At 38.4% G+C, this 17,333-nt stretch overlaps 1 protein-coding gene across 2 annotated transcripts; it reads left to right on the top strand.

Moving 5' to 3' along the window:
- The first annotated feature begins 1,065 nt into the window (after positions 1-1,065).
- Positions 1,066-13,956, top strand: LOC139979928 (uncharacterized). Of its 2 annotated transcripts, none has more exons than XM_071991169.1 (5): positions 1,066-1,226; positions 6,517-6,626; positions 7,543-7,766; positions 9,978-10,187; positions 12,570-13,956. In XM_071991169.1, exons 2-4 carry the CDS (start codon positions 6,550-6,552, stop codon positions 10,172-10,174), a joined length of 498 nt encoding a protein of 165 aa, XP_071847270.1. In that variant the 5' UTR covers positions 1,066-1,226; positions 6,517-6,549; the 3' UTR covers positions 10,175-10,187; positions 12,570-13,956. The 2 variants fall into 2 exon arrangements, with proteins under 2 accessions (XP_071847270.1, XP_071847269.1); XM_071991168.1 differs by having other exon boundaries at positions 9,978-10,152.
- Positions 13,957-17,333: the final 3,377 nt, after the last annotated feature.

Genomic DNA, 17,333 nt, shown 5'->3' on the forward strand with positions numbered 1-17,333 from the left:
TTTTCCCCCTATCCAAACAGTCACTGCGGTTGGGGGGGGGGTTCCCTTCACCCACCCACCCACCTGTGCAAGTCACTGAACTATAATAACTATGATGAATTAAACAAAAATCGTTACATAGAACTGAGGAATATTCAGTGAGTTCCGTTTACTGCCACTGCTTCACTGAAACCAATTCATTCACTGTATTTTTTTTTTTGTATATTATTTACAATATAAAAATTGACGGAATGTTCGGACATGTTGTTCTCCTCTATGCTATGGCAATGTGAAATATACGATCGAAGGGGCCAAACATAGTTTAAAGGGTATACACGCATGAGTCAAGCAACTTAGGGCAGCAGCCTCGTTTGACCCGACTTTAAATCTGTCTTCATTCCTAAACCCTCCCTCTACATCGACATAAACACTGCTCACTTAACCGAGCATTCGTTGGTTATGCTGCCTGAACGAAATTAAAATTTACGTCCGTTTTATTTTCTTTAAACCTGGCATAAATCAACAAAAATAGATACAACTAAACCGGTATATCCATCTCTATTCCCAAATGAAGAGGCCTACATCTTTACAGCTTAACGTTCTTACATACGGTAGGATAGTGTAGTAATCGATTATTTCCCTTCCAAAGTTTGTGTGTACGTGTGTGTAGGTGTGTGTGTGTGTGTGAAGGAAGTGAGGGGGTGGGGTTGGATCCAATTTTCTTGTTTTGAATATGTAACTTCAAACTCGTTAAATATTATCGCTCACTTTGGCACCTGTCCATTGTATAACCCCATAACTCTTGGAAGGGTTTGAGGATTCGGCGGGCCAAGGTATGTCGCTTGGCAGAATAAGTAAACTGTTCAACAAAAATTGATTAATTGCGCATTAGATGTATGCCAACAACGTACTAGCTAACTATAGCGATATCAGACCCTACAAAAACCAAGTTAGAAGTATATGATCTTTCAAATTTTGACCTGCTTTCAGGAAGCTCGCTTCATCTCAACTTCCCCAACCCCGGGATGTACCGGTACTAAGAACCCTGTTCTTCTTATAGGTGCAGGAATTTGCCAATTAGAGTAATAGACAGCATCCTGGAGGTGGGGTTCATAGAGAGAGATGAATAAGAACGAAATAAGAGAATTGACTTCATAACGTATCGGGGAACCTTGAACTTAACTGCAGTTAACTCCCATCTCTTCATTCACTACATTTAATCTCTGTCTTTACCGTGAATTTTATCTGTAAGTAATTTCATTCTTTCCTTGTCTTACCTTTTTCATGCAAGTTTTGTTTTGTTTTAGATTAGTTAGTTTATTTGTTTATAATTTTTAATGATATTTACATTTAATTCATTAATTATGATTAAGATAGGCCTGTGTATCCAATACAATGTGTCAATGTTGAGCAGCAGTATAAGCAGATTCTCTTCGCAATCAATCATATACGATAAAAAAAGTTAGATATAAACAGATTTGATAGTTTACCGAAATAGGATCAACACCATATATCCATATATATATAAATATATATATATATATGTATATATATATATATATATATATATATATATATATATATATATATATATATATATATATGTATATATATATATATATATCAATCGTACTACTTGTACTTTACTAGTACAATTTATATCTCTTATTGACACGGAATCGCTTGGTGCACGAGAAGTGGAAAACTCTCGTTTTTTTTTACTGACCATTGTGACCACTTCGTATGGAATGAACATGTAGCTTAGATATAGCTCTGCCATTTGAGACACTAAATTGACAGCTGGTATATGCATATTATTAAACTTGGAAAAGTATAATTAGACTAAATGACAGTAACAAATTCATCACTCCTTTATGTCTTTAAAGATTATACCATGATCTGATTTATTGTCACCAATATTACGTCATACAGCGTTGATATCTCTTTAGAAACTAACGGGGGGGGGGGGTGGGAGGGGGATGGGGGAGAGGGAAAGTCATGTGCTCTCATATGTTTAATTCTACATGATAATATGCAAACTAATGTTGACAGGATAATGAATCGGGGGGAGAGGAAGGGTGGTTACCTATAACCTGTTGTAGTATAATTGCCACTAGAAAGAGAACCAGGGAGATAGGATAGTTACTTTCGAGATATCCAAAAAAAAAAAAAAAAAAAGAAGAAGATAAACCGACCATGGTGTTTCTTCAGACTAATCTCTTTCTAATTCCTATAACATTTCTCTTTTGAGGTTCTTATTTCTAACCTTTCTTCCTGCTATGGCCCGCGGTTTACATTGTTTCATATAACTGTAGTTATGACCTTATTTGATATTCCAGGATATGCTCACGCCGAGTCGGATAGGGAGATGGGGTCAAAACCAATCTCCGTTCTATCTACAAATCCATCTTATTTTCTTAAATCGGTCAATATTTATTTTGCCGTCTGTAGTCAAGCGAACTAAACATGTAGACATGATTTACTAAAACGGACACATACTTTTCTATTTGCCGAACATATCATATTATTATACATATTATTACTGTAACAGTTTTACTTGCATTTACTTGTACCTATATCGAATAACCTCATCAATATTGCAAGGGCGGGACCATGGTTATGACGCTTATGTGTCAGTCGGAAATTGTGACGTCATCAATATATCCCTTAGTTACTGTGAACCAACCTCACTCTACGTCTTCCATTGTGACGGACATATAACATCGGACTAAATGGCCATCGAATATCATTTTGCAATATCTTCACTCTCCGAATAAATTTTGACTGGTAATCTAGCTGTGACGTCAGATCAAGGAAATACGCACTCTCTAGGCATCTTTCCTGTTTCTACAGTGACTAGACACATCCCTGCTGGTTCTCTTCCTGCACCCGATTCCAGTGGCGGCGGAACCGGGGGGGCTTGGGGGGGCTCAGCCCCCCCCCCCAATGAAAAAGTTGAGGGGGCAAATGCATGATAAGCCCCCCCAATATTTACCAAGGCTCCGAAACGTGCATCTGCCCATTTTTCAATGTATATTTGTCGATCTGTCCGATGCACACGTATACTATATAGGTGTAATAATTTTAGTAATTGCTGGGGGACCCTCGGTACGTCCCCTGGCTAAAGACCATATTGTCACCCCAACCGCGTCTTCACGCCCCGTGAAAAGTGGAAGCAGTGAGTGTGAGTACCGGTAAGCGTAACACAACTTCGTCTTAGGCCAATGACTTGCCTCATTTCAGCCAGTTCTCCAACATCCCATTACTTAGTGGCGGAGCGTCCATATAAACAGTCAGGGGCGGATGCCCCCCCCCCCCTGACAGATTCAAATGGACTGCTGGCGCCCTTTTCAGCTTTTCACTACTTTTTACTTATTCGCGATTATTGACTATTTTATTGCGCTCTCATATACCTATTGACATTTGTCATATTCTGTTGGTGTAATTTTCCGACAAAATGGCGACGACACCTATTTATTCTCCGTTTATCTGCAAATTAGCAAGGCTCGGAAAGGGTCATTTCCTGCAATCTAGGGAGTATCTTTACTCAAAAGTTTTCTGTACGTTCCGCGCCAACCTGTGGTGGCGCTCCGCTTAGATAGTGTCGAAAGCGCCCCTACAGACCATTCTTGCCCCCCCCCCTGACCAATACCCCTAGCTCCGCCACTGCCCTTACTACACTCAAAAACGTCTTTGCGAGTACACTACGAGTAATAGCTACTCTCTTAAAACACCATCGAATATACAAATTACAATGTTTTTACAGACTTTTACGTGCAATCTGAGAAATTGCAGGCTTGAGACCCATATTTTAGGGCTAGGTATTCGCAGCATAAAACACTCGGGAAGTGCCGTTTCCGGCCATCTGGGGGTTTGAAAAAACCCAAAATTTTTCTTGTACGCTCCGCGCCAACCGATGGTGGCGCTCCGCTTAGATAGTCCCCACACATTAGCCCCCCCAATAATTTTTCCGTTCCGCCGCGCCTGCCCGATTCCCCTCCTCCGGTTAAAATGATAGTTTCTGTAACAATTACCTCCTATATATGTCAATGTCGAAATGTGCGTAGTAGTAATGGATGTGGTTACCTATGTCTACTGTACATCTAAGGGTATATAGTCGTGTCTTCCTTTAGGAAATATATATATAAAAAAAGAAATCACATACATTTTGATGCATAGATTTATACACAACGCATAGGCCTACATGTTACTGAAATATTGTTCCTTTTATGGTTTCACACGCCTCACCCACCCCCTCCCATCGACCTACTGTGGCCCCTCCCTTCTTATCTATAAAACTTTGTATGGTCAATGCTAGAAAGGTTACAACATACTTATGGACAGCAAGTAAAGGGATAAATACATATCCAACTCATGGTCGCCACTGAAATATTTGGTATTTCTTGTAAGGAGACACACTCTACCACCATTAAATATCCCTCTGATAGAGCTCACTGTAATGAACAACTCACCCCAACACCTCCCTCTCTCATCACCCTAACCCTAACCCCTCCACAGGCAAGAGACACTTACCCTACCACCATTAATCATGCCTCTGATAGAGATAACTGTAATGAACAACTCACCCCACCCCTTCCCTCTCTCATTACCACCCCCCCACAGGCAAGAAACACTTACCCTACCACCATGAATCATCCCTCTGATAGAGATAACTGTAATGAACAACTCACCCCACCCTCCCTCTCTCACCACCACCCCCTCCATAGGCAGGAGACACTTACCCTACCACCATTAATCATCCTTCTTATAGAGATAACTGTAATTAACAACTTCCCCAAACAGCTTAAGGAAATCTTATTCCACTTAGCTAATATCAAAGATGCTTCACACACAATGCTGAAAACTTGATCAAGTCTAAATATGACGTCATGGAATCACATATGCTTCAGTTTCTTATGGTTTTCTTTATTTGTTGTACAATTTTAATTTTCTGTAATGGAGAGATGGATTGTCAAATGCTGACTCTAAAATATTGAAGCATTGAGCATGACCTAATTTTGATATTGGTTTCAATTGTCAACACTGTTAAAATTTCACTTTAAAAATATGAAAAGCATAAACAAAAGAAAAACTATAAAAGGCTCCTTGATCAAGATTTTGAAAATGACAGCCCCTCGACATGACTCTTAAACTAGAATATCTACCAAACAGAGCGACAGGTTTCTTAGCTGTTTGAGAAAGTTCTTCTTCACAAAGAACTTTGTCATATAATCACTAAAACGTTGACTGGGTTAGTGTCCCCCTAAACGTTACTTCGTCAACAAATCCTTGTATGCTGTTACACTGTACTATACATCAAGTATCGTTGCATTTAGTACTTTGACAACTACAGTTAATTAGATTCATTATGCATGTCAGGAACTTGATAATTTATTCCTAAGGACAGAAGTGTCTTTACATAATTGTATGCAATCAATAGCTTCCATATTTACGTCCTTGAAATAACCTAGAATTTCCTGTGGCGTTCTGCTATGACCCAAGAGCTATCTATATAATGCGCAGTATTGATTTATCTATTTTGTGAAATAACACAACACCGAGTAGCTATGTAAGAATGTCAATGATAAAGAAATGGGTATTATTAAAGGTAACTTTTAAATCATGCACCTTCCTGCATGCTTTTAATCATCAATTTAAAAACCCTGATGTTCAGATGAGACCAGACGCTTTATGTAAACTATGTAACTTTTTACTCCCGGCTAAGCTCAGCAACGCACTATTTATCAGTATCAATTGATCACAGCGGCAAAATCAATCTTTACGCGTTCATGGAAAGTAATCTAGGCTCGTTATATCTGGTATATGATAGTGTGGTAGGTTCAGGGTGGTGTAGGAGCGGGGGGTGGCTGGGGGCACGAGAAAATAGCAAATGTGCCCTACTGGCGAATAAAATGTGCCCCTTTGATGAAGAACTGTCTTTTGGATATCTTAAGCCCATGTAAATTTTTAAATAGAGTTACGTGCACCATAATAGTATTGATAGCATACTAACACATCATATATATTTAAGTGACGCGGCCGGTGTGTATCGGTTCATAGCATAACGAGTGGTGGTTGTGGAATGAGAAAGTGCACCTCTGATGTTGTGCTATTTGGATATGGGTATCTGGGTAGGTTATCAATGTCTATGTTGAATGTAAAACATATGCGCTTACACTAACGCAACAAACTACTATGATTTCTGTTCAGGAATATTCAACGGCGGAAACTTACGCTTGACTAACTGGTTTAGCTATTGCTAGGGAACTTGATCCAAATATAGCTTCCATTAACACATCTTCAACACACACAACACACTAACAAAGCTCCTGGGTTTATATAGTGATATCTATTTATTCACAATGGAGAACGAGCAGAGGATCAGATCCAGATCGGATCCCCGGCTCGGGACCAACTTCCCAGTCAACAACATAGAGGAGTACATGAGGGTCTCTAAACATATATAGGTCACACTTATATTGGTACCCATTTCTCATTGTCTCTGAGATGTAACTCTTTCTTAATTGCTGGTTACAGATTTCTCCCAGTGGTTGTAAAAAGTAACTCAAGATGACCAAAGAAGAAGCAGCAACAGCCGATCAAGAGGCTAAAGAGACTAAACCAGCAGAATCCAAAGCAGATGAAACGTACGTATATATGTATTTATATACATGTCTTAACGAGAGTGCAGGGTGGGAGGGGGGGGGGATACAGTACCGGGCCCGTTATAAATTAGAGGGCCGGAAGAAATGTGGGAGGAAGAATATGTATAGTCTTTAAGAAGGAAAACTGAAGATATGACGGTGATTTGACGGCCCGACCAGGCTATCGCCGCCACTACAAACGTTATTTTATGGGGTATACGATAATGTAAGGGGACCGTTTTGGTGTCCTCGTTGCGATGTGAATCAGCAAGACATTTATTGTGATAATTAAACAACCTTAATTAAAGCTGAAAAGGCAAAGAAAGATGACAATTTTTAAAACTTCTTCATTATCCGATTAGATTGAATACTGTAGGTCATACTTTTCAAAGTTGCTACATTTTTCAAATCCAACGGTCAAAGCTCATGTGTACAACATGAACACTTATGAAGTAAGATCTCAACCATCGCTTGAACAAGCTGGGCTTGGGTCAGACTACACTATTTTACAAACTAAAGAGAAAACATTAGTAAGAGACAGTTGGGAGAGGAAAGTGTAAACTGAATTTTAACAAGCCTGGTGGTCGATGTAATACACGTAAAATTATTTCAGTAACACATGTACGTCATAGATAATACTTTGTGTTTGATTTTCGTCGTTCATAAACTGAAGGGATGGTTTAGGATTTACTTGATACTTGTTTATGATTTAACAGATCTCTTTGTGTTGTTTGTTCATGATTTCCCGGAATTGGTTTGTTTTATTATGATTAAAGAGCTCGTTTTTGTTGTATGGTTCATAATTTAACCAAGTATTATGCTTATCTGATGTTTGATCCCGATTTAAGATCAATCTTATTGATTGTTTATAGTCATGACTTAATAGAACTTTACTTATTGTTTATTCGTGATTCATCAGATCTAAGACAGATAAAGAAGAAACTCCAAGTGCAACTGAGGGAGAGGAGGAGAATGCCTCTGAAGAAACAGGAGGTGATGAGAGCAAAGACGAAAAGAAAGAAGGCGACCAGTCTAAGGTTGGCAAGGGCAGACGACAGTGGCCTTGGTCGAGAAAGAAGGCTCCTGGTAGTCCTGCTAATTCCACCATTGCTGAAGGATATCCTGCGGCACAGAACGAAACAGGTTTAGAACTATTTAAATATTGTTTTTAATTATTTATATCATGAATTATGACGGTCATGAGAATATGGTTGCCTATAACATTCTACCTTTAAAATATGATAAGAGACACACGAGGGAGAGAGAGAGTAAAAGCTTTCAGATCATATAGTGGTACTATGATATCATATATTTACAAAATGGCAGCTCCCACACATGATAATAATAATAATAATAATAATAAACATTTATATAGCGCTTTACCTAACGAATATCTCAAAGCGCTTTTACAAAGAATGCAGAGAAAAACCACTACTAATTAAAGTACTTAGCAAAGAGGAAGGTTTTGAGATGAGACTTGAAAGTTTGAAAATTATGAAGTGCACGAGGAGACTGTCGTAAAGTATTCCACAAACGTGGCGCGAAAACATGGAACGCCCTATCGCAGTAGAACTTGGTATTTCCAAAGATATCTCCCAAACGTATAGCAAGATTTCTATTAGCTATATATTTGCGGGAAGTTGTTCTTTACAGTGATCTCATGACAAAAAAGCAAAATATGATAGCGGGCGTTATGTCTCCTTTTATGGAGAAATAAACCCTAGCATTTTCTGCTTATAGAATAACGCTTTGCAGGATACGCTCTTCTCGACAGAAGCGACGCGAATGCATGAAAACATTTCTTTCAGCCTTAAAATGGATTTAATCGTCACTCATAGCATACCCCATTGTTGTTTGAATTTCGATAGTTCCTGCCATATATCGTATATCAACACATTAAAACCTTCTAAGCTTAACATTTAATACGCGCCGTTCACGATAACTAAGGCATTATTTAGTCAAATGTTTCTTCCGAAACACTTTCTGGACTTGGGAATTTTTTGGAGGAAAAAATAGAACATGGATGCATTTGGACTTGACTGCTATCAATTCGAGCCTGAATACACAGCGGAGGAACTGTGACAACGTGACCTAGAGCTTCCTAAACGGACCGCATCCGTGGCCGACACTTGCAGTTACTCAGATGCTAGTATTACCAACACTTGTAACAGTTCTGCGAAGGAGGTGCATGCGTGGTGCTTTTGTGCCTTTTGTACGTTATCTTTTCTCTGGAAATCTTTTCCCTTCAGGAACAAAATAATATCGTTTCCTCTTCCCTGCCCCTTCCTCCGGCATTTTGCAAACTAACTTCCGAACTATCAAGTGTACAATTCATATGCAGAGATGGGTATTGTTTAACTTACGATGTGGCTCGCTGACGTCATTTTTGAAGCGCCCTCGTTATTGAAATTAACGTAATGCTCGCCATCACAGTAGGTGTTCAAAAATAATTACAAAATTCCTGGAAATTCGGGGAAAAGTTAGTTTTGACTAGTTATTTCACAGAGGGTGTAAGATTATTTGTCTCTGCTATGAGGTCACTGCAAAACCTCATGGTGTATTTCTCCTTTAAGTGATTTCCATAGAACTTTATTGGAGTGATTATTAGAATCGCGAGGTAATAATGAGATAAACATGTCACGTCCGATTTACAGTTTAGTCAAAATGTCTTATATTTCTTGCCCTTCAGGCAGTAAAATCAGCTGCAAGTTGTCAAAAGAAGAAATAACTTTCTTTCATGGAAAAGCTTATGGGAGGCCAAAAAGTATGTCACTTGCATTTACATTGATGATTTACCTTCATCACTCGACACACAATAGTCGAACTTTCGTGAAGTGAAACGGACCACAAAGACACCAATCGTTAAGATGTTATTATATTTTACTGTATACGTAATGCTTTGAGTTTCGTCACCTAAGAGCGATTACTGGATACATTCAAAAAATTGACCATATTTTACTATATAGGATTAAACTCCATCAACATTCATGCTTGTGTATACGAATGATCTGTATATACCTATGTTAACATGATAACTACAGAACAGTCGGAACAGGATGGAGGTGAATGGATCATGGTAGATTTCATATTACATCATTATTCCATTGTTTCAAAATAGTCGTAATAATAGTGCAGGTTTTATGCATCAGTGTAATTGTTCATTTTTCTGTCTTCTCCCCAACTCCCAGAATAGAAAGAAATACTCCTACTGAACAAGCCCCACCCCCCCCCCGACTGGCGATGGGAGGTGTGGGTTCCCATTCCCCTGTGGGCACGCCAGTGCTCTCAAGACTTATTCCTCCATTGAGGCTATATATGCAAGAAATTAATCGTATTTCTACTCCTTATCAACAGAGGAAAGGCAACCGAGTGACCAAGAATTTGAAGCTGACCTAACCAAGAGGGTGAAGGAACTAGAACAACAAAAATCACAGTTGACCAATCGCATTGATTTATACAAGAAAGCCCAGACACTCGAACAAGACGTAGCGAGTTTGCGCAATGAAGCAGAGATTCTAAAACGGAACATGTTAAGTGACAATACGGAATAAATGTAATCCCTTGGTGAGTACGGAGGGCGTGCATATGATTCCATACACTAAAGACGGTCTCTCATATGTGTTTAGTTGGCGCTTTTTCTCGAACCAAATCAATCTTTTTTACAATTTTTTTATGGCAATATTATATTCGCCAGCGCTTTTTCATAACCAGCAGCAAGATTCACTGTACCATACTACACGTGAATAAACGTCTGAGATTACAAACCGTCATGTGCAAGCCCCCTTTACTCACCTCCGATATCCTACCCCAATCCATAACCTACCCTTCATGCTCCTCTTGCTTTCGTCCCATTTATACCCTCTCCTTTACACCGGTGAGAGTAGCAACCACTTATGTTTTGGTCAATGTGAATAGTTTCGCGGAACTGATCATTACTGAGACTCACTGACGTGACTGGCTAAATATCCAACGCTGCATGTAGTAAAACAAAGTGCTAAAACAAACTTAAAACGTATTTGTGTTTAGATTACGTTATCTTTGAAGCTTTTCACATACTTTGCGCTAATGATGGCACGGTGATGCTGTTGCAAGGTGAGATACACTGTTGTTTGAACGGTAAAACTATGTCGACGTAAAATCCTACATGTTTATTTGGTTGACTCAGAGAATATCTGTTAACGGCCAGCATCAAGGAAGTGAATCGTCATTAGACTAGACACTTGTTCAACGTTCTTTAACTGATTTCATTCGGCACTTCTTCCGTCCCTACTCCCCAAATGGTTGAGTCATATCCTTTCATCTCAACTATCTTCTCCCACATTAATACTCAGCTAAGAGCAGTCCATCAAGGAGCTGCCAAGTTTAATAGGTTGCTTGTTACCTTCAAAGGAAACTGGAACCAAAATAGCTCGTCACACCAGGAAAGCCGCGTCCTTTTAAAGCTTACATCACTTGCCAAAGAGGTTTGCATATCAGGAAGAACAAATTAAGTGACCGCTCATTGGTAACTTAAAGTGTCGACAATTACCTTTCATTTTTTGTCGAGGGGGCATATTAGATAAACTTGTTTACCACAGTTCAGTACCCTACATACTCATGACTCGATTATCAACAAGAATAGAAAACAATTGTGATATCCCCTCCCCCTTCCCTTAGAGACTATAAAGTGAATAGCGTCACTGAATCGCATCAAACTCAAAATAACGTGACTCGTTACAATTATTGTACTATTTTCAGTTTCTTTATCTCTTTATGCCATATAGAGCACTGATTACGTAACATCTAAGTTCAAAAGTAGGTAGGACCGTGGGACGCTCGGTGCTCATTCTCGAAAGTATGGTATGGGGTATATGGTGGGCGTCGCAAAAGGGGGGGGGGGTCATTCTACTTCCATCTGTCTGCTTGTGTATAAAGAACAAATAAATAACATTACGAATGAAGGCCAATTTTTTTTGTCTGTGTGTTAAATACCGAAACATTGTGTAGTGTTTTTATTTATAATTTATGCTTCCAAAAGTATTTTAATACTCAAGAACAAAATGATATATATTCATAAATTTAGGGAGCATTTTCTAAGGGTTAGTTACCCGAGTTTCATGTTCTCAGAATCTGAGATTTTGAATGTCCTTAGTGTTCTAATTCGGTGTGTAGGTACACGAAGCGACAAAGTCAGTGACGCATGCGCACAACTGGACAACTTGGGTTAATCCCATATATATCGGGTGACCATATAGATATTTCCTTCTCACTTATGCAACATGCCATAAACAACGTCCATTAATTCTATCATGCACTGTGTTGAGTAAGATACCAACAACTCTCCGGTTACCGTTGATTAGTTCGACACGACAATGTGGACACTATTGACCACTTGATCACCATTGACCATGTGAGGTTACGAGTGGATCAAATTCTTTTGTTTTCGTGCCCATCCTCTACCGGTATCTTGAGTAAATTTTCTTAAAAGATAAATATGGCCATCCCTGCCCTTCTCCTCCCAAGCCTACCCCCTTCCCATTCGCATCTCTACCTGTGAATGTTTCCAATTTTGTTATATTTTTGGTTTTACATATGTATCTTTCTGCAGTAAATCAAGTTATTTAACCCCTCGACCTAACTTTTCATAAACGATATTCCTTTCAGTAGGATTGCGGAACCAAAACAATTTAATTTCTGGGGGAAGGGCCACATTTTCCCACAAGGGTGGAAAGCAGTGCTCCTACACTGAGCAGGACTACCCTCATTAAAGGTGACAATAATGAAAAATATATAACAAATATGGTAATGTTTCCCTTCCAATTATTCCTTTTAGGAGCGAAAGAGGGACGGAGGGAGCGGGCGGGTCGGTCTACGCCCCATGTACTCTGTATATGGGTAAGATCTGTCCATGCATGCTTAAGCGATATCTTTTTAATATTTCTGTATATTCTTTGTTTTACACTGCAGGCCTTCTTCTTACCATTCGACAGCTCTGACCTCCCACTCAGCTAGCGAATCTTCATCACGAAAATCAACCTAATTTATGTTTTAGGATTCTGGAGTTAAGGGAAGGAAGAGAGGAACGATAGGGGGGCAAACAGATCACCTCATGTTTATGTTATGTTCATTGATTGTAAATTTTTAATAATATTGTATAAATATCACTTCCGGATGCCCTGGTATTAGTTTACTTTATTTCTATGACGTAGACATCCATAGCGGATGTGACATATGCTGCTAAAAGACGAATCACGTTATAAGGGTTCGCGTTTTATTCGGTAACGCTCGGGAGTAATGCAACACTCGGGCCCCTGATGTACACAAGGGCTATACTTGGCAGCAGCATCGCAAAACCGCATTTGAAAAAAAAACAACAATTTCATTCCAAAAACGGCGTCATAATCATATTCCTAATTTATTAAACCGAATCCTCTATTCCTTTCTATGCACATATCTCCATCCTATACTACGTCACATCAAATATGCTGCAGGAGCGGGGAGTAAAGAATAAAGTAGCTCCATGTATATATATTATAGACATTATTAAACATTGATTTATAGGGATGCCACCATCGTAGGAAAATATCTCACAGGCAAGATCGACTTCGTAACAAAACGTCAACTTTTAATGACGTCATCCGATGACGACTTGAACTCAACATTGAATTTCGTCAAATTTAATTATGACTGTTGGTCTTGAACTAAAACAAAACTCCCAGTAATACTTGACTTATTGATCATACAAATTTCAATATATATTTTGTCGAGGTAGTGGTGGATGGGGGGAGAGGGTAGGATAGGGGGGGGGGTGGGGTGCGCAATCAAACCGAAATAGACTGGCACATTGTTTGTATATTTTAAGGGCAATGATGGATTTGTAAGTTTTGTTTCCTTTCACTGCTCGTTTTCATAGCATTATTTACAATTTTCTTTGAAGATTAGATTTTCATTATGTAGTTGCATGTTGATTAAAGTTTTTAATTCAAATTTCAATACATTTGTTTTTTGTGTGAGAACTGTCACGTGGTCAGTGGTTCTAATACTTTGACATTGTAACGATTGGGCTTCCAAAGGCAAGTACACACTTCTAAGTATAACCACGATATATACAGTAAACTTAACTCTTCACTTACTTCGAAACGCTAACAATTCCATGACTGAATTCTCGAAGGTTTAAAACTTGCAAATATTACCGAGATTATGTTTTGAGTGATCGTGTTATCAAACATCACTATAAGCCGAGAATAAGTGACGAAGGTTTTCTTATATTTTCTGTTGTATTTTTGGACTATGACCTTTAAACTTATAAGGAGAATGTCGACATACTCATGTTAGAACTGTTCAAAGTTTCGTTGAGATATTCGGTATTTTTTATGAACACATATATTTGCGAAAATTTTGGACATCTAATGCAAATATAAAATCTAAAAGTTTAGGTAAGTAAGTATGATAAATGAGCGATACTGACTAAAATCTTCAAATGCTACAAAACAACGATGAACAAAGAGGTGATGCAAAATATTTGATTTTCAGGAAAGTGGCAAAACCCTGAGAAATTAATTAAAGAATAAAATCTTCGTGATAAACACATAACACTTTGCACGTGGCCGTTCAATATTTATATATGTCCACTGAAGAAACGTCTGACATTATTTGTCTGTGTATAACAACAATGTAAAAGATTATTGTAAACATCCCCAGCAGGACTGTATTCCGAAACTGTTGCTACATGCTTCGGAAACTCTCGGAGGTTTTCGTTCATGTTCGGACATATTAGACCACCCTTGTATTCCATTTGTCATTTGTGTTTTTGTCTTTTCTTGATTTGTGGCTGGGCTACTGTGCAAGGTATATGAATAGATTACCTTACCTTTACAATGTTTGTCTGATGTAATTATTTATAATCCATTAAAGAAATCATTCATGTTTTTTTGGGGGGCAACGGATGCCTGTGTGGGTGGGGGGGTATAGTGTATGCGTGTGTGAACTTGTTTGTCATATAGACTGAGGACTTCAAAAAACGAAATTTCAAGTCTTCAGAGGTCATTTTGTAGAGAATCACCACGTCCTCAGAAGAATTCTATTGTTAAGGTTTCTAAGGTTACGGTTCGTGGAGTGAAAAGATGGAAAAACAATGGGATACTGAATGTTTGAATGTCTGTGTGTTTATGTGTGTGAAAGTAACTTCAAAATCTGATATTTTATTAAAGCGAACGATATCGCCCCTAAAATTTGCTAGAAATGCGAATAATGGCCCACTCGTGTACAAATATTAACACCCACGTTGTACTGCCTCGCTAATAACATATCATATCATGTCATTGAGACATTTAATTGTATATTCTGTTGCATTAATACTTTGTCCAAAATCAGTGTGCATCGAATATATTGCAATTAATAATTGACGTGAAACTTAGCTTAATTGTAAAAATAGTTGAGTAAAATAATTAAGTATATTTGTCGTGATTACGTCGACAAACCTGCCTTACGTAAAATGTAAGAATGCCCAAAAAATATGAGGGGTGGGGGGGGGGGGGCAAGTGTTAATATATAGAAAGAAAAAAAGAAAGGTCTCGTTTTCTATACAGAACCAATTTATTCATTGACTACATCAGGTGGTACAACAAATTCAAGTGAATGCGCTTCAGTGTAGTGGTTCAAAGATTATCCACGGAATATCAATAAAGTGAACAAGCGCCCCCATAATTCATGTACGTGTAAAATCGTCCCCATGATTTGATGAAACCAATCCTTGCCTGATGTATTTATATATAGTATAATATGCCTACATTTTACTCCGGATTTAATCTAACTTGATTGAACCATTAGTGAAGGAGATAATTGGTGAGAGCCGGGAGAGGGCAAGTAGAGGCCTATGATAATTCATACGATGCTGAAAGTGAATTTACAAGTTTTTCGGTTTGAGAGGTGTAAATGAACGGAGAAAACGAGAATAAAAGCCTTTGCTGCTGGACAACTTTAAAGTAATCTGTATCAAAGCTTCACTCCCACCCGCCCCCACCCCCCCCCGGAGGGGGATGAGAACCTCCTGCTCTTCAAAGTCTTCAAAACGTCATTACACGTTCATGGGCGCATGTGAGCATACATGATATAGGCTATTTATCACATATTTCTATGTTTATTTGCATATAGTTTGTGGAAGGTACATGCTAGTGTGGTTCATGGAGATATTTCCACTCTTCATCTACTGTAATTGATCTAGGGTCGAAGCTATAGTAGCCCCATCACCCCCACCCCCCGATCCCTCCCAGAACCCCTCTGGTCTAGTCAACATAAACCAGCGGTGCTGCACATAAATGTACATTTGCAACTAAAACATATCATGGCGACGCATGCCCCTTTAACTTGAATGATGTAAACTTGATAAAAGCTATAACTTAAAGTGGCACAAACCAAATTATAAGCATCGGTCTATCAATAAGTATGCTAGAAATGTATGTACTGTTTGGTTCGTCACTCAATTTAAACTTCAGGAAGCATTTTACTAAATACTTTCTTTTACAAAACATGAGACATTGTAGATCTATTTCTCTTCCATGAAAATAGGCAATATATATATATATATATATATATATATATATATATATATATATATATATATATATATATATATATTGATTCCTCTTGCTTTGAAACTGGTGTCACCACAGACATTACCCTAACTAGATCAGAACAAACGTTTCGCAATATTATGTCAAGTGTACTCTGCATTCTTTTCCTTCTGATCTAATGAGAGAAAAAAAGACTGTGGACTAAATGTACGTATATAATAAACAATAAATATGACCCAAAATGTCTTAAATATTTAGAAACAAATTTACAGTATATTAGCACTCCTTTTTCAATTCTGCGGTGTAAGTTTACATGGCGGTTTACGAGATTTTACAGGCGATTTTCAAAATCCTAGATTCCCCCCCCCCCCACCCCTCCTCCTGTTTTGGACGGGCCTTTTATGTTCACACTAATGTAGTATGGTGACTCATCAATTCACTGAATCAAGAGGAGCCTGCTTCAGTATGTTGACCTTTTAAGAAACGTCAGGCTGAATGAAATACGACAGGAGCAGATAAACAGGACATAATAACATCGCTAACTAACCTCAGTCTCAACCCTAACAGCACTGTGATCACGACGTGATGATGACGATATTGTTCTAAATCAAAGAACTATAAAGGGTTCCCTCTTTATTTCTTTGTTCTAAATACAACCTCACTGTCACAATTCCTCATATAACATTTATCTCTAAGCATATACACGCGCACATACGCACGTACACACACACACAAACACGCAGACGGAGAGTTGAATTTCCACTCACTGAAGAAATGAAAATATACCAGCTGTTGTGTGTTGTCCTTGCCTCTAAGTGATGATATCAAATTTCTCCAACTTCGTTGTTTCCATGTCTGGGGATTCCCCGAGTGCAAATATTGGTTCAACCGAAATACTTTTTAGACGTGACCCTATCCAAATTCAATCGTACCTTGACCTGTTGGTCATCTTTATTTCGGAAACAAAGAGATTAAACAAGATAATATTAATTAAGTCTTGATGAATAACGAGAATTAATTTAATACAAACAGCTGCTGAATAAGCTGTTGTTTACAAATACAGCCGAGTCAAAAAGATATTTCCCCCTTTCCTAGAAATCGACGATTCCACCTGAAAAATCCAAATAACTTTGGTTTGAGCCGGGCAAATTACAGCGTA

Source organism: Apostichopus japonicus, chromosome 14, assembly GCF_037975245.1.
Source record: "Apostichopus japonicus isolate 1M-3 chromosome 14, ASM3797524v1, whole genome shotgun sequence".
In the NCBI taxonomy this organism is placed as follows: Eukaryota; Metazoa; Echinodermata; class Holothuroidea; order Aspidochirotida; family Stichopodidae; genus Apostichopus; species Apostichopus japonicus.